This window comes from Ceratotherium simum, chromosome 11, assembly GCF_057802395.1.
Source record: "Ceratotherium simum simum isolate JZ-2026a chromosome 11, ASM5780239v1, whole genome shotgun sequence".
Lineage (NCBI taxonomy): Eukaryota > Metazoa > Chordata > Mammalia > Perissodactyla > Rhinocerotidae > Ceratotherium > Ceratotherium simum.
In genome coordinates this window covers 33247255-33265988 of record NC_141910.1, presented here as the reverse complement: position 1 = coordinate 33265988, position 18734 = coordinate 33247255, and the positions used below count along the sequence as shown (strand labels likewise).

General features: G+C 36.2%; 1 protein-coding gene across 11 annotated transcripts in view; it reads right to left on the bottom strand.

Moving 5' to 3' along the window:
• The window catches only part of NRXN1 (neurexin 1), a 1078564-nt gene that overhangs the window by 493418 nt on the left and 566412 nt on the right, over positions 1-18734 (bottom strand). For all 11 annotated transcript variants that reach the window (XM_087436779.1, XM_087436780.1, XM_087436781.1 and 8 more), the window contains one exon: positions 12877-12996. In XM_087436779.1, coding sequence (XP_087292905.1) covers positions 12877-12996 — 120 coding nt within the window. The remainder of the gene's footprint in view (positions 1-12876; positions 12997-18734) is intronic.

The window sequence follows — 18734 nt, the reverse complement described above, 5'->3', positions numbered from 1 at the left end:
TGATGTAAATAGATACCTGAAAGGAGCTATAACTAAATAGCTATACAAACATGAAAGAAACAAATAGCTTAAGTCTTTGCCTTGTGTTTCAGAATTAATTCAAAGTTTCCTTTCTAAAGAGAGGAAGATATCCCATTAATCAGATTTCTTTTTTCAAGTTCTTCCTTTTTATAGGACTTGGCAGGAAAGGTCTTTGGCTAAAATATAGCTTAAGATTAGTGTGGTGTGACTGAACTGTAGGCTGATTTCTAGAAGAGCCTTAAACATGAGTAAAAATAGGTCTGAGGGTTGGGGAAAAAGAAGAGAAAAAATATAGCGACAATGAATCACAGACCCTTGGACCTTTAGGGACCTTAAAAATGAAGCAAAGCAAATCTCTCATTTTACAATGAGGAAACTGAGGCCCACACAACTCAGGTGACTTGCCCAAGGTCACATCCCAGCTGAAGAATTGTCACAAATGGATCGTCCTATGTGAGTACAGATAAATAAAGAAATATGAAGATATTACTAGATAGGGAATATTTGTTAATGAGAAGGGAAATTGTATCTGGGGAATTCCCAGTGAACTGGGATCACATTTAGCAAGTGGTAAGGGTAGGTAAAGATGTGGAACATTTTGGGCAATGAAAAAGGATGCCCCGTGAAGAGTATACTATTGTATATGAATGGCATTTTTGACAGTGACTCAGTTGACTCAAGTTTCTTCTAGGTTAAAATTAATTTGCATAATAATACTTTATTTCCCAATCTATACCAATTATCAGAGTATTATTCCAAAAAATCCAAAAGGGTAAGAATAGAGGGATGTACACTTGGATTTAGTCATTCTCCTCAACTGCAGGGAAAATTTTGCCTTGAACTAGATTTTTCACAGCATGAATAGTGTGAATGGGATCTTTTCAAACATTCTTAAGATTGCCAGCCAACTGAGGAGGCTGATAATAAAAATGAAAATTTGTGTTATTTCTTTCAAATCACCATGTAAGAAACATCCAAGATGGTACCAAAACTATCTCATAAATCTAGTCATGATGTTTCACTTGCAAAAATTCTTTAGACAGAACTTTCTTTATTCCATTAAATCAAGTTTTTCATTATCTGGAAAGCAGAAAACTAAGTAGATGACTTTAGAGATCATCTCATCTAATATTTCTCAAATTTAGGTGTGTATCAGAATCATCTGGAGGCTCTTAAAATACAGATTTCTGAGCCCCACCCCATAGTTTCTTATTCAGAAGCTCTGAAATATGACAATATGCATTTCTAACAGACTCACAGGTTATGTTGACACTGCTGGTCCAGGAACCACATTTTGGGAACCACTGCTTTAGTCCAGCCCGTTCATTTTATCCCTCCTTTTTGATTGAGGTAGACAAATTCTAGTGTTCTTGGAATTCATTTTTTAAATTTTTTTCTCACCCCCTCCAACAAGCAAGCGAGTTCTATTTCTGATGCTGTCACTGTGGACGTGGCAGACCGATTGTGGTTTAGGCATATTGGGAGGTAGAAAATCATCATCCTATTAAGCTGATTTTAGGCAAATTCTCCTAAAATACTGAACCAGAGCAATTAGGCCAAGTGAGCCTCTTGCACTTGGTACAGTTGTATATACAAATGCTATCTTCATCATATTTAATATGGAAAGGAAAACACCAAGAATACTTTGAATTTCATCTGTGTGACACAAATGGGCATTTGGCTGTTCTGGAGATGTTGCAAAGGCAACATTTAGAGAATTCTTCAAGGACACTGGTGGACTAAATCAGGGCACACAAGTGATACACTATTACAGGAGAAACAGCATCATTTTCCCCCAGAGAGCTTATGCTATTGCTAGAAAAATACCCCAATATTGCAAAATCTTAAAACTTAGATAAAAAAATCAAATAAGCAGTGTAGCACTTCATAATGATGTGCTTATTCCTGCAGATATCAGCTAATTAATGAAGAAAAAGTAAATGGAACAAAAAATAGTTATCTCGAAAAAACCAAAGGGCCCAGAACTTGTTAAATTTAATGTAATGTACAAAGCAGGACTTCAGTGGAATTTGAAGAAAATAGAAAGTGATGGTTCTGAATCCATCTCCCATGGTATGTGTGTACACATGCACAGACACACATACACTCACTCACAATCCCCCATAGAGACACACAGATCTTTACTCAAAGTGCTTTCTTTCTAGCTACATAAGCCTCTAATTCCACATGAGTGTTTACTATAAGGAATAAAGATAATGAAAAACGCATTTACAGTAATGTAATAAAACATAATTCATTACCCCTGCCAGATGTTATATAATATATGTATATTTTCTTAAAATAACTGTAGGGACGGACATGCACATCAGTTAACTTGTAAACTATGGACTTTGGGTGATTATGATGTGTCAATGTAGGTTCATCAACTGTAACAAATGTACCACTCTGGTGAGGGATGTTGATAACAGGGGAGGCGATGCATGTGTGGGGAGAGGGGGCATATGAGAAATCTCTGTACCTTCCTCTTAATTTGCTGTGAACCTAAAACTGCTCTAAAAAATAAAGTCTTAAAAAAATCAGATAACTATGTGGTATATATACACGATGGAATACTACTCAGCCATAAGAAACGATGAAATCCAGCCATTTGTGACAACATGGATGGACATTGAGGGTATCATGTGAAGTGAAATAAGTCAGAGGGAGAAGGTCAAATACCGTATCATTTCCCTCATTAAGTAGTAGATAATAACAACAATAAACAAACACATAGAGACGGAGATTGGATTGGTGGTTACCAGAGGGGAAGGGGGGAGGGAGGAGGGCGAAAGGGATAATTCGGCACAAGTGTGTGGTGATGGGTTGTAGTTAGTATTTGGTTGGTGAACATGATGTAATCTATGCAGAAATAGAAGTATAACGATGTACACCTGAAATTTATACAATGTTATAAACCAATGTTACTGCAATAAACAAAAAATTTAAAAAAAAATCAGGTAACTAATGGAGGCTTCAAGACACCAATCTCCAAATATTACCGGGCATTTAATATGTGCTAGCCACTGTGAGAAATAATAGAAGAATGGGATGTAAAATATAGCCAGGAAATAAAGGCATACATAACAAAAAATGATACTTGTTAGACAGTAAATGCTTGCAGACTCAAAAGCAGAAGAAATTGCCCACTAACTGTGAAGACTGTCCTACTCTGGATGAACTGGATTTGAGCTGGGTTATCTCCATAGACTAAATTTTCTTACCCAGAGTGGAAGTCAGGGAGGAGGAGGACAATCTGGATGAGCAGAGATGAAGGCATAGAGAGCATTCGGTGACTACACCAGTGTGTCTCTATACACGTCTGTATCAAAGAGTTGATGCCTGAGCATAAGAAGAATAAAGCATGCCGTGTGAGCATAAAAGGAAAAAAGCATGAGTTGTGTTTGTTGAGCAAGATTGTGGAGAACCTTAAATATTGAATGAAAGAATGCCAGGAAAATGAATTTCAACAAAACCTATCGACAACATTAGGAAAGGAAATACTGGGGCTTAGGGGAGAGAATTTTTCAGGTAACCTTAAAACTACAAAAGATAGCTCATACTGAAGACCTACTCCATTTGGTTTTACACCAATATAGCTCACAAGTATTCAGCTAAAAAATTATAATCATCCTCATCATGTAGCTTGTAGGCACTGAATTCCAGAAGAGAGGTTGCATTGACAATTCAGGCAGCAGCATCTCATACTGCACTCCATAGATCAATTTTAGATTCATGAGATTTAATTTTAAGAACCTTAGGTTTTTATCTTTTGCACTTCAACAACACTGAAAATGCTTTCAGGTTTTGATTTACAGAATTATTGTCACTGTCAATAAAAGGAATGTGCCTGACACACCAAAATCCAGTTTAATTACTTCTGTGATGTCTCCTGCGGCTGAGAGGAAATAGTATTTCTCTGACACTTTTCTGTTTTTAATTTAGTAAAATGGAGCACTTGCTCTGAATAGGACCTAGGAGAGCAGATTCATGATTGATGTCATGGAAGATATGACCCTACAGTTTCAGCAACACTGTCTTACTCTGAAGGTGTGATGATTACAGGAATCCAGATCCTTGGTTCTGGTCCTTCAAGTTGGGCATTCAAGCGACCATCAAGGATTTGACACGGAAACATGGCTGGGATATTTATGCATCATGTCACGACCTGGAGAAGCTTTGCAAACATATTCAAAGGTCTGCTTTTAGACAGCACCATTCGCAATGTCAGTATTACCGTGAGCTGCTGGAATCCAGGTGAGGCCTTGAAAGCTTCCCAACAGGAGATGCCAAATATCAAAATATACACTGTACTAGTCAAGTGAAGAAACCAGGCAAAATGCATTCTTTATTTTCTGCTACATATTCCATCTGTTTCTCTCCCTAAAGGGTCATATGTTATATATTTATAAGAAGCGTTCACACCTACGCGAACACAGTTTCTACTGTCTGTCAAACGCAGCCACCTCCTTGTTCGCGACCCATTTTTTTTTAACATCCTTCTATATCAGCTCATCCTTTTATGAAACTTGGTACATTCTGAATCATTTCAAGTTAAGAAATGCCTTTGTACCTTCCTATCTCACCAAATCCTGGGGAGATTAAGCTTCATGCTCTACAGGCCATTTTCTGAGAGATGTGAATTTAGATCATTAGGGTCATTAAAATCATATACTCCATAATACCCAGCACTAACAGATCACTCTTGTACTTTATGCTGCTGTAGAAGGCTACCAGAGAAGCAACAATGTGTAACAGCACTGAGCAGCAGAGGAGATCATAATTCCTCCCCATAAAAGAATCCTACACTTTTTAATTGCTACAGTAAATCTCATTAAAGACACAGAATGCTTTGTTCAAAAGAAAAAAGAAAGATTACTGGGCAAGGTGCATTTTCTTCAGAGTAATATTTTTTCTTTATGACTAGAATTATTCCTTAATGCAAGCATAACGTTATTTTTGTCATGACCTTTTTCTGGACTCTGCACATTTCCCCCATAGCTTTCTTTCCCTTCCTACAAATACAAGAGGCCCTTGGTCATTGCTATTAATCTCCTAGTAGCTTTTCACGCTCTGGGCTCCATGTATTCTCTTGTGCTTCTCCTGGGTGTCTTCCAAAAACCTTCAAACACCACTCTGCTAACCTCTGACTTAATTTTTTTTTTGCTTTCTGCCTCAATAACTGTATAAAGATAAAACTGAGATGTAATCAACATAACGAAACACTTGGTGCACATTCCTTGGTCAGTGCAATTCCGAATCTTAGCTGCTCATTTCTCATAATATTCATTGTGAATCTGATTCAAGCAGAAGAACCTTGGGAAATATTTTGCCTGATTTCATTATCAAATATTAAATTATTACTTTTGAGAAACATAGGCTGTCATAGAAAAATCACAGAAAATTCCCATCTCTCTTTCGTAATCAGTACCTTTCTATAACAGCACTGGAAGTTAATAACAGTATGCCTTAGACAGCTATGAATTTTTAACTCATCTTTAGAAGTGGCAACTGAGCAATTGAGGGAAAGAGCATGTTTCATGCAGCATAATGTTTAAAATTAAACATAAGAATCAGGAGTCAGACGAGGATGGAAATAAAATTCACAATGTTAAATGTCAGTCATTACTGACTTCTCTAGGAAATTTTGCATCTGGGGAATTTCGACAGCATTGACACTGAAGCTATCCATCTTTGGGGGGAATTGGGGGTGCAAATAAGAATATGAGCTTGAAGTTAGAAAGACTCACATTCAAATTCTGTCTGTGTCAATTACCAGCCATTTCAGCCCAAAGAAGTTATTTAAGCTATCCATGCCTTAATATCCTCATTTGTAAATTGAAAAGAAGATTTTTTGAAGTTTGAAAAGGTAAGGTTTATAAGATATAAACAGCATGCATATAATACCCGTTAATCATGTGATTAGCATTAAAATATATTGGTGTGATCTACATAAAAATATTTTGTAGTCCTCCTTACGCACTAGCTAGGTATATCCACAGCAACAAAGTATATAAACAACTTATGCCTGATCCAACCGCTTCCTTCCAAATTCAATCACAATTATATTCTTTTAAAATAAAATATCTACTTCACAAAGTCCACACAAATTGTTTTTTTTTTTGGTGAGGGAGATCAGCCCTGGGCTAACTTCCGATGCTGATCCTCCTCTTTTTTTTTTTTTTTTGGCTGAGGAAGATTGGCTCTGAGCTAATATCTGTGCCCATCTTCCTCTACTTTATATGGGACACTGCCATAGCATGGCATGACAAGTGGTGCATCGGTGCGTGCCCAGGATCTGAACTCGTGAATCCCGGGCCGCTGAAGCAGAGCGTGTGCGCTTAACTGCTTGAGCCACCGGGCTGGCCCCAAAACTAATTGTTTTTAATCTTATATTCCTTCTTTAAATAATCTGATTCCATAAAGTTGGAGAATTATTTAACATTTTACTCTCTTCACATATCTTCTTGATTAATCAATGGATACTAAATTATTTATTATTTATACTTAGTATTATGCAGGATTCTGAGATTTCATCACGATTAATCTTCATTTTGTTCCCATGGGCTTTCAGCGAATCATTTTTTGGGAAGTAAAATCCATTTAAAAAGTAAAAGTAAACCTAAAGGCCTCAAGTTTTAAAATTTAGCACCTGAGCTTCAGGCGGTGTCCCCACCCTAGCGTGGACTTTGCACCCACTGCCTTGCTATGGCTGGAAGGCAAAGTAAGAAACCTGAGCATAATGTACTCACACAGAAAGACAACTATTGAGACAGGGACTTTGGTCATAGAGCTCTTTGAAACATCATCTAGTGAGAGTTGGAACCATTGTAATCCCTTATGGTTAGTTAACCAAGGTGACTGGCAAAACCTTCTCTCAGTGGAGACCTGGTCTGGCTGAGCTCTGATGAGATATGACAGTATTAACGCAGACACTGAAGGCCACCTCCATGTTTACATAAGACCTGTGACAAAGAGCACTAGCATAGGAGCCAAATCAAGGTCCACACAGTTAGAGTTTTAAGCAAGCCAGAAAAATTAGAAAGTACCAGCAAGGAAAAAGAAAAATTCAATTGGGCCTGTCTTCTTGACTTCTGGGGCCAAACTGGCACCATTTACACCGAGTAAAAGGCTACTTAGAGTCATGGATCATTCAGCTGCTGAATAATACAGGGGACTAATCTGGATAATTCAAATCCAGCAATACTGGACTCCACTGTTTTGGGCTTTTTCTTCCCACTTAAATTTTCTTAAATAAATACAGCTTAAAACTGTCATTTAACTGCTCAATTGCCATATAAAAAGACCAATGCTTCCTTTTATGCTGCTACTTTTATGATGTCTATTACCAACAAGAAGAACAAAGATAAATTTGAATAAAATAGTAGAAGACAGCACTTCTATTATATAGTACATTTCCTTATCATACATTATGCTTTCCCTTCTGTCTTTTATTGCATTTTTTGACTCAGTATGAACAATATTTTAATCCTTTATGGTTTAACCTAAGACAGGCCTGACCTATAGATAGTTTTTCTAAGGCATTATCAGTAAATATTGGTTATGAATTGCTTTAAACAACTTAAGGGCTGCCATTTAGAAATGCTTGAATGATTCAAGGTTAATCAGACTCATCATACTCACAATGAGGATTTGGTTGTGGACATAGCTAATTGCTAAATTTTACTCAGCCCTCAATGATACCAGGAGCAAATCAGCATACAGCTTAATACTACCGGCAGCTCTAAATGGGAGAGAAATAATGTGACTTTGATCCAAGTTATTTTCATATATGTTATGACTCATTTCCAGTAGTTCTGATATTGACACTCAGATACTAGATATTAGATTCTCTTTTCAAACAACAAAAGAAGGCGAGAAATAAAGCTGAAGATATTTTTAAACGTCATGGTAATAAGTCACAGTCAAATGTATTTCATCCTTGTTTTAGTGAACATTTCTAATTCTCATACAAAAGATACAATAAATTCCTGTCAGAAAGATTATCTTTTGGCAAAGTTCAGAATTCTGAAAATAATCTTTTAATGGCAGTGCCCACACCCTCCTAGCATCAAAATAATAACTCTATGATGTAGTATTCCCTTATGGTAACAGACACCATTGAAGCTGAACTGTAATTTAGCACACATTTCTATGCTAATGCAATGTGACAATGTTATGTTTGCTATTTTCCATGTGATCATAGCCATATTCATTTTCTCCAACCTGACATTAAATTAGCTAATATGGCTACATTCTATTCTGGACCATAGGGTGAAAGCAGAAAAGGATTATTATACAGCACAATGGTTTGATGATGGTGTGTGTGCGCAAGCATGAATAGCTGATACTCAGATTTTATACGATGAATGTAAACTCTTAGCACAGACCTGGCACATAGCAAGCACTCAATAAGCGGTCACATCCAAGAGAAAGTGAACAGAGAGCTACAATATGTGGTAAGTTTAGAAACTGTTGCTCTAGGATGGCAGAAGAGGGAAAGGCAAGGCCCAGCTCAGAGGACCAGGGAAGTTTCCATGGGATGAAACAGTTTAAGCAGAGATTGAAAATGAAATTATGTTTCTTCAAGCAGATATAGTGAAAGGAATATGCATTCCAGGTGGAATGAGCGCAATCCCCAGGAGGAGAAATTAGCATAAGCAATGGTGAGGAAATTGGGAAAGTGTAATGTTGTTCAGAAAGCCCTAAGTAAGTTAATTGGCAGTAACATGCCATATGGACAAGGTTCTGCAATAGACAAGGATGAAAATGAAAGCTAGGGTCAGACTGTGGAGGTTCATCAACTCCAAATTGACGAATTTGGAGAGTATTGTTGGCCACTGAGGATGTACTAGAAATCCTTATGCAACATTCATCCATCTAGTCAACATTTAGTGAGTTAGTATCATCACCAATTACATGCAACATGATGTGCAAACCCCTGGGCTTATAAACCAAAAAATAAAGGACTATTTTTCCTGGGAGAAGCATATAGTTTTTTGGGGAGATAAGGCCAAATGTAAGTAACTATAAGGTAGAAAGTGATGGCTGATAAAATAGCATAAACAAAGTTCGATGAAGGTCAGAGAAGAAAAAGTATTGCCTCTGGTTAGGAGAATCAGAAAGACCTGGTGATATTTAAACTAAGGAGAACAGAAAGAAAGAATAAACTGGTAAGGAGGCATAGGATGGTTTGGAGGAGGAAGGGATAAGAAGTGGGAAATGTAGTAGTCAGAAAAATAATATTGGGGACCTAAAATATGGTATTGATATGGAAGAATTGAGGAGCTGAGTACACTACGTTACCCTACACACACACACACACACACACACACACACACACACAGAGCAACTGTTTTTGTCAGTGAGCATGTTGTTTAGATGGCAATTTTCCAGGGAAGAAAGGGTTTCACACTTTTCTTTAAAAGTAGCCTTTGGCATCACTTCGCATAAGTGCCTCTTTTTTGAAAGATTCCTTTAAGTTCATTAATTAGTATGATTTATCCAAGACTACACCTACAAGCTAAAAAGTATACCCATCTTCCCATTGTTAATTATATCTCCAGGCTAACATAAATAAAATTTTCTAGTTACTCTAACCCTCTCTATGAAACTTATCAGAGAGATGACATTTAGCAGGTCTATTCTAAAGAGGGGAGCACGGGGGGTGGGGGAGGGGGGAAGGGCTCATTTGCAATGTGGTGTGTTCTTTTCCCTTTTATAAATTTTGTCTCTATTTTCCTTTTCTTTTGTTTTCTATGCAGTTGAAGGTTGCAGTCACAGAGTTTATGGATGAATTACCTAAGCTAAAGATAGAAATTTCATTAAGAAATGAAATGTTCTAAATGGCTTTATTAAAAAAAAAAAAAGGTCAACCTCTATACAGAAAAGGAGTTTGTTAAAATCCCAGCAATCACACTAATTCTATTTGTGCAACTTATAGAAAAACAGAGAGATGTAAAGATAAGGTTTATTTTGATCAATTTAAAAACCGAAGAAAATGTGGCATGCTACTTTAATTGCTATATCAATTGCATGTCTTCGAGGTGTTAAAAACACGAGACCACAGGCCCCAAATGGAGTTGCTTATGCTAAGCCGCATGTCACCAAACTGAGACTTAATCACCGTTTCGGCTCTTCAACATATGGAATCTTAAACCAGTCAATCAGGAATCGCCTGATCAGCACTGTTATGTAATCTGCCTGATAGACACCTGCCATCCCCTAAACTACAGTCACTTTGCAATACCAGCTCGCTTTTTTGCCCGCATAACTTCTGCATTCCCGCTCCCTTTTGCCTATAAAAGTCTTTCATTTTGTACAGTTCCTTGGAGCTCCTTTCTATCCGCTAGACGGGATGCTGCCCGACTTGAATCAATTTTTGCTCAGATAAACCCAACATTTTTAATATGCCTCAGTTTATCTTTTAACAAAGGTAATAGTTACTATTGTACCCTCTACAAATTATAGTTGATATGAAAATTAGATTTGCTTTTATTTTTTTTTTTTTTTTTTAAAGATTTTATTTATTTATTTTTCCCCCAAAGCCCCAGTACATAGTTGTCTGTCATAGCTGCACATCCTTCTAGTTGCTGTATGTGGGATGCGGCCTCAGCATGGCTGGAGGAGTGGTGCCTCGGTGCGCACCCGGGATCCGAACCCGGGCCGCCGGCAGCGGAGCGCACGCACTTAACCGCTAAGCCACGGGGCCGGCCCATAGATTTGCTTTTAAATGTTGATTTGTACCTCCATATCCTCACCACCAAAACTCCAATGTACAAACCAAGAAACCACTTCACATTTCCAGAAAACCGACTAAGAGGAAATGATTTAATCGAAATGCATGTATTCTGAGAGCCCTCCAAAGTAATTTTAATGCTGATTTGTGCAAGACGCATATCAGGAGACACATTTATTGAATGACATTTACCTCAGTTACAAGAAAATAACAAATAGCTTTATCATTGTCATCACCACTACTATTACCCAAAAGCAGCATTCAAAAAATTTTCTGTAAAAATGATTTGAAGACAGCATGATACTGAAGGTAAGATCTTGATGTTCCTTTAGGAAATGTCTAGCAGATATATTCAGAAAATTACATTCTTCATACTTAACTGGTATATGAGAATACACAATCTGACAAAACCAAATGGCAACTGTTTTGTAAAACATGGAAACTAGATTAAGCAAAGTCTGGCAGAGAAAGTTCTTTAGCAAAATGAAAAACATTTCCATGAAAAAAAGCTCTCTCAGCTACCACATGTAGTCATACATCTGCCAGGATCATATTCAGAATTAAAAATTTGCCATAATAAAATAACAAATTATCAGTCTTCTGGTTGTCCTTAAAAATGTTTATGTTATTTTCTATGGGGCAGGAGCAAATGCAGGAAGTTACTATTCTCTATACATATAAACATATATTTCTTAAAAGCATATATAAAGTTTTTTTATTTGCTTTGCTTTATGTACATATAAGTATTTTGAGTCTTTATATAAGGTTATTCATATAACCCCAAATGGGGTTAATGTTTCTAAGTGTGAGTTGATTTGTAGAAATATAGTGTTTGCAAATGTATGATGGTTTCAATATATGTTTATTGCTTCAAGTTTACTGTAATTCTATGGAAGATGTCACTGGCAGGATGGACATCAAACATTTCTCCATCTATGGTGGTGTGATCTGTACAGGTCTCTTCCAAGTACTATTTTACTTTGTGTTAGTGGCTTGTTTTTCCCATATTCAATATTTTGGATAAGAAACCTGAAGATAGCTGGTGAATGGTACTATATTGCTAGCCTGCAACAACTCATTTCAATGGAATATTTTAGTTTGACCCCATCTGCAACATTGTGATACATATATATTCTGATGTGAATAATCTGAAATTGACAAAGGTCAAAATGAACAAACTCTAGTCTTTCTTTAAATCCACACTCAAGCCTAGCCTTTGCCTGGAAGCCCAAACCTTCAATCATTGCATCCCCTATACCATCATCCTAGAGCTTTTTCTTAAATGTTTTGGCATTTACAACAAAATGCATGCACTCTATTTTACAACCAAGAGGTTTTGCCAGAAAGATCTTCTCAATATAGTGGAATGCAATGTTTTGCAGGAAATACTTTTATAATTTGGATGAAGGGCTGTAAAGCAGGATCTATTTGAAAGTTAAGAATCAGAACTTCAACCTATATACCAGTTAATTCAGTCTCAGAATCCTCACTGCAATCACATAGATTAGGCACCAGCAGATATTCCATGATATAATGTGAATGCTGTGTTTCTTTGTCATGTTTATATGACACTATATATGAGACTAAATGGGAGAAAAAAAAATAACCCAGGAGTGGCTAAAATATAAGGGAGAGTACTTGAAGGACAAGTTTAAACATATTGTTTTTAAAGTAAAAGGCAGATATGGGCTTAAAGAGATGTAGAGAGAGAAAAACATAAGACTTGTCACTATTCACCAAAATTACAGCCCTCAAGATATAATCTTATGAAATATTACTCAATATAAAGCAATATGAAGGCTTTTTCAAAAACTAGGAGAGAATTGTCATATATAGGAAATGAAAAAAGTTATTTTCAAGAAGGTGACCATTAGCAATTTAAAAAATTACAACACACAGTTGAAAACCAAAGAATCACCATCATCACAGCATTTAGCTAACGGCATCCTTGATTAATACTTTAGCATTTCAAAAATGTCCGTCTGTAGAAACAACTGCTTCTCCTGGTTATGACAGTTTAACTTACAGATAATATAAAGACTCCCAGTTTGGAACCTTGGATATCAAGCAGTAACCGGAAGCAATGACACATCTCAGTCCATACCCAGAGAGGTACTTACGGTCATTGCAGAGTGGCCCACTGAAGGAAGTCATACTACAGTCACAGCTGAAGCCATCCCATTGCTGCAAGCACACACCTTGATTGGAACACGAGTCCTCTTGGCACGTTGTGCTGGGCCCTGCAAAACAATCCAAAAGAAACTTGGGTTCTTTAAAAAAATCCAGAAGTGTTCTATAGATGAGATAGGTCACATATAGTAGTTGCCAACACCTCATACATGACCAAACTAGTTTCGAAAGTCCTAGTTCACACACCTGAATTAGGAACAGAGAAGCTATAATATGAAGGTTTTCTCAAGTTTCAAATATAGGACAAAATACATTATAATAGTAAACTAAAACAACAAATAGTAAAAGAAAGCACATAGCTTCTAGTATAATCATGGTAGCAGGTAATCTCATTCCATCATCAGTAATTCTCTATTAGCATTTGGATTTTAGAAAAATGCATGGATCTCCTTAACTTCTGACCAATGAATAGAGACACCATGAGAAATGGAGATTATAACTTCATGAAATTGAGATAAAGATTGGCAAAATAACTGAAGAGAGTTATGCAAAAATGTTCTAGAAGTTTCCCTGTACAAACTATGGATAAAGTTATGATTGTTGGGTGCTTTGGATAGGTATGTTGGCAAGTATCAATTCACATGCTTTAAAATTTCATGCAATTAAACATAAAATGAAAAACTGTATAAATGACATGCCCCCATTTAACATACAAGTAAAAAGAATGCTAGTCTATTTCTACAGAATCATAACTAGCACACTGAAAAACAAAGAACTAAAAAAAGATGATCAAAGCACTAAAGGTAATCACTATACAGACATATTCAAGACTGAAAGCCTTTATGCAAACTATGCTACAAAATGAGGTTTCTTGCATTATGTTCAAGAAGGGGAAAATTAAATCTGAACCCAGTTACTGTAAAAATGTAAAAAATGTTATTTTGGGGTTTCCACTGTGTATTATGGGGTTTCAGTCTTGTTTTATACACACAGGACTATCTACCTTGCAAGTCAGCTTTCATCAATGCAACTTTGTCAGCAAAATTAAAAAAAAAAAAAAAAGCAAAATATATTAAATGTTAGTAAGCAATACTGAAATGGGGCAAACACAGAAGAACGTTCAGATTCAAAAAGCATGCTGCTGTAAAGGGAGAGAGAAATGCTATGTAGAGCAAAAAAATTAATACTAACAGCCATAAATCTTAAGAGAAGCCAAAAATGAGAAAGCAGTAATTTGTTAGAATTTTACTATATATGTATATATATAACGGTTAATTGAGCCAATGACATGTAATGAAGGAAAACTAAAAGGGCTTTTGTATTTTCCCTCTCTTGGATAGATATGAATGCATTACCAAAGTGATTGCCTTGCTTATCTGGAGCATGCAGCACCATTTGTCATGTGCGGATACAGTGTAGACTATGGTCATTAGCAGACCAATTATCCCTTTCCATCTTTTCCCCTCTAGATCTTTTATTTTGCTGTTACAATTAAGGCTTAAAACTGAAATACCAGCCATTCACTGCCAGCAGCTGGACCTTAGAGTGAGACCAACCTATCAAAATGTATATATCATTTGGAGTGGATGAAAGAAGTAAAGGATAGAAGAAATGAACTGTAATATAATCCCCAATAAAGAAAATTGCTTTACAAGATTTCAGTGTGGAGTCTTTATTTGTGCTCTTACCAGGTTGGGTATATACCTCTTAAGAATTTCAGAGTGATGTTTCTATTTTCTCCACTCTCATAATTGTTTTCAATTCTTATAAAAACTGCCCTGTGAATATTTATTACAGTAAAACCTCACTAATAAGGACTATCTTAGGGAAAGGTGAAAAGGGAATGCACTCCACCTAAATGGAGTATAAATTAGAGTATAAATTAAAGACATTTTCTAGTAAACACAATTTTATGAGTTTTATTAAAAATATAAATATAGACATCAGCTTAATTAGATACTATTAACAGTGAGAGCCTTTGAGTTAGTTGCTTTAGTGAATAAATGAGAATTATCTGTAATTAGTTAGCCTTTATATAAATTGATGTTTTTGTAAAATATCTTTTTAAACATTCTCCTCTCAATCATATTTTTATTACAATTTCCTCCATAAAAGTATTCTTCATGGAAAGTTATTGAATTTAGACTAATGTGAATTTTCACAAATTCTGAAACCATAATATTGTAAATACTAATTATATTATAATAATCAGTATAGTAATAACAATAATAATACTTGTAATTAATAATAATAATAATCTCGCAGGCCTGGGAGACCTGAATAGATGTAATAGTTTTTCTCACGTATTGCGTCAAAGAACTAAGAAGCACTAAATTGCTTAGTTTTTGTTGTTCTTCCAATCTATAAGAGGTAAGTAATCTAATGATCTTTATCCCATGGCATCAGTGACTGAAATTAATCAGTGTTTGTTTTAAAAAAAAAAGCTCTTAAAGCAGTATTCCTTAGCACATTCTTTCCTGGGATAAGCAGAGGAGCAGGGCGTGGTACAAGCCCAGTCTGGGTCAGGGGCTGTCTTATCAACGGATAGCTGCTCCCTTACTTGCCCAGCAGAAGGAAGAGCAAGAGTCAGAACTGATGAAGAGCCAGATTTTTGTTTTTGCACAAATTATCAGAAATACAATGGCAAAATAATGCTAAACTCTACAAACGGTGAAACGGCAAACCTGAAAAATAACGTGCCCATATTGTAGGGCAGCAACTCGGAGTACCTGCCAACCCTTTATGCGAGCATAAAGACATGCTTTATTATTATTATTTTTTTCATTATCACAACAGTCTTTTTATATTCAGGTATTACAAGAAAATGCATGCCTATGCCTGACAAGACACATTTTTCAAAGTACTCACCTTCTAGAACAATATTTAAGCATTGACAAGCGTTTGCACAAGACAAAACCCTGAATTTATTTTTCCCTTTAGTTATATAATGTTCCTTTTATTTTATCACTGAATAAAATTGGGAACAAGCCACAAGGACATTTGTATTAAGTGGTTAAAAATAAGGATACGTCTGAAAAGGAAAGGAAAGTGGAGGTAAAACTACAATTTCTGGAAACTAAAGAAACAATAGAGGAATGTGGTTAGATGCCTGGGCTTTCAAGTAAGACAAACTTGGGTTTGAAGCTGCCATCATCCACTTACTAGCTGTGTGACCTTAGGAAGGTCATTTTACATCTCTGAGGCTCAATTTACTCATCTAAAAAAAGACAGTAATACCTAATGTATGGAGTTTTGAGGATTAAATGAAATAGCACATGTAAACTTATTGTCACCAGTGCTTAATCAATGGTAACTTTAATAATTAAGTATTTCTTAGTTTATAATGTATTTCTTAGTTTATAATGCAGTTCTAGGGCTGAATGTTATGCGTTTACGCAAAGAATGCCTGAATTAAAATTTTTTTCACCGACTTTGTGTACGGAAGTTATCTTAACTCAGTATGGACCTTAAATGAGCCTGATTATTGGTGGATTATCAGTTTCTACTTTCTCTTATGTAAGCAGGAAAATGCCATCCCAAGCAGTAATTTTTAAAGTGCAGTCCTCAGACCAACAGCATCAGCATCATTTAGGAACTTCTTAGAAATGTAAATTCTAGGGCCCCATCCTAGACCTACTGAATCAGAAACCATGGGGATGGTGTCCGGTAATCGGGGTTTTAACAATTCTCCAGGTAAGTCTGATACTGGATAAAGTTTGAGAAACTTTAATCTAAAGGGACTTGGGCAAGGCAAGCTTCCTTCCCTAGCTAACGTGTATTGTATAAATAAAATCAGCTATTACCCACTGAAATTAGTTAGAAATGAAAGGCAGCAAGTGATTATTGAGGGAAGACCAAGAACTTTTTACACGGAAGGGGCTTAGAGATTTGTGGGTCTTGTTGGGTAGGAATGATGAAAAATCCTGACAAGGCACTATTTGGTTATGCCAAATTTATACCATTTCTATTAATATGAAAGTGATTCCAATGTGATTTGCACTCAAAATTCCACGAGACAACAATCTTTAGAGAGAGAATTTATTGAGTATCTAGCATTTGATCACTAATCCTCAAAACATTGTGTATCTCATCAATTATACCTATGACAGGCACATCTGAGATTATTCCTAGGAACCATAGAGGATATACATGATCATAAATTAAAAGTTGTTAATCTTGATGTTGGAATGAAAAAATCAGGGAAGTGTCAAGGCAGAGAGGCAGAAACATGGTAATAGTCTAAGAATAAAGAAAAAGGGGGTAAAAGAGGGTGAGAACTACTAAAGCTCAGATATTAAAAGCATCCTAGATAAAGTAAGGAAGGAATCAATGTCATAATCTACTGAATGATTTCAAACATTCAAATTGTAGTTGAAGGTTACCCAAGAGGATACATAATGAATCATCTTAACCAAAGTGCTTATTAGATTATTTGGAAAATAACACCAAATATCATTTTTGCAAATACTCTTTCTCAGTTCATCTTTCTTTGGTTAGTTTTCCCTTCCACTCACCCACTCACATCTGTGCCAGTGGTGGGGGGTCATGTGTGTGTTTGGTTTTCTCTCTTGTCGGTGTTTAGATATGAATGTGTCTGCTGCTCCCACCATTTTCTTATAGGTGAGAAGTCACTTACCAAGTAATTTGTAGAAAGACCTATTTTTGAAAAATATTTTCAGAAGAGTTTGCATGATCTTTTTTTAATGTACATATTCTTACTGATTAGATCACCTCCAAGAATCAAAGTTATGTCCCTGATGGTGCTCAGGGCAAGCTGCCCCAGGAAGCACCACTCTGGTATGCGGATTATTTCGAGCTGAAGACAATAAGGACTCAGAGAGCTCAGGAAAAATATTTGAGTTTCCCCTCCCAAACTGCCTAAAGAATTTAAAACCAAAAAATCTGTTTTAGGAAGGGGTTATTATCATGACTGTTATAAAAGATAATTTAAGATAGAGGTTACAATAGAAAAGGCACCAACAAGCCCATCTTATCAGGAGTTCTGTCTCTCTGGCCACATTCTTTGTATGGCCCTGCGAGGAGTTGTCAGACAATCATTTACAAGGGAAGTCTCCATTTGTAAAGGTATCTCCCTCTCTGTATTGAGAAAAAGGGGGGGTGAGCTCATTTCTAGTAACTTATCAATGTGGAAGATGAGGCCTTGGGGCTGTATAATAAACCTTACTCTTGTTTACTGTGCTTTAGTGGTAATCTCCTGTAACTGACTCCCCCCACCCCCAAATCCTCCTTTGTCATTGGCTGAAAATGATATTTAAGACAAGAATTTCTGCTATTGTGTTGAGAAACGCAGTGTCCCTGCTTTCTCCCATGTATACATGTTATTAAACTTGGTATTATTTTCTCCTGCTAACCTGTCTTGTTGATTATTTGGCCAGCCAGAAGAACCTTAAGGGAAAGGGCAGAGGGAGATTCTCCCTCTTCCCCCGACATCCCACATTCTTGTATCCACCCACTAGAGGGAATTTATTCACTTAATTTTATTTCCTTTGCTAAATTGGTAAAATGAAAAACCACGTTTCCCTTTGTTTTATAAAAGTGTATTATACCAAAATTTGAAATAAATAAAATAAATATGGCAATAACACTAAAAATGAATTCAACAGACTTCCATTAATAAACCCCATCCTCTGGCAGGATGAAAACACAATTTGAATTCATCTGACTTTTCAGAGAAATGTATGATGCAGAGAGAAAAAAATGTATTTTCAAATTAAAAAAATGTCCATGTACATAGGTAATTGCTAAATATAATGGCATTATTTTGGCTGAGAAGAAATGATTCATAACCTCTTGGGGGATAGGAATTCACATGTCTTTCTCTCATATG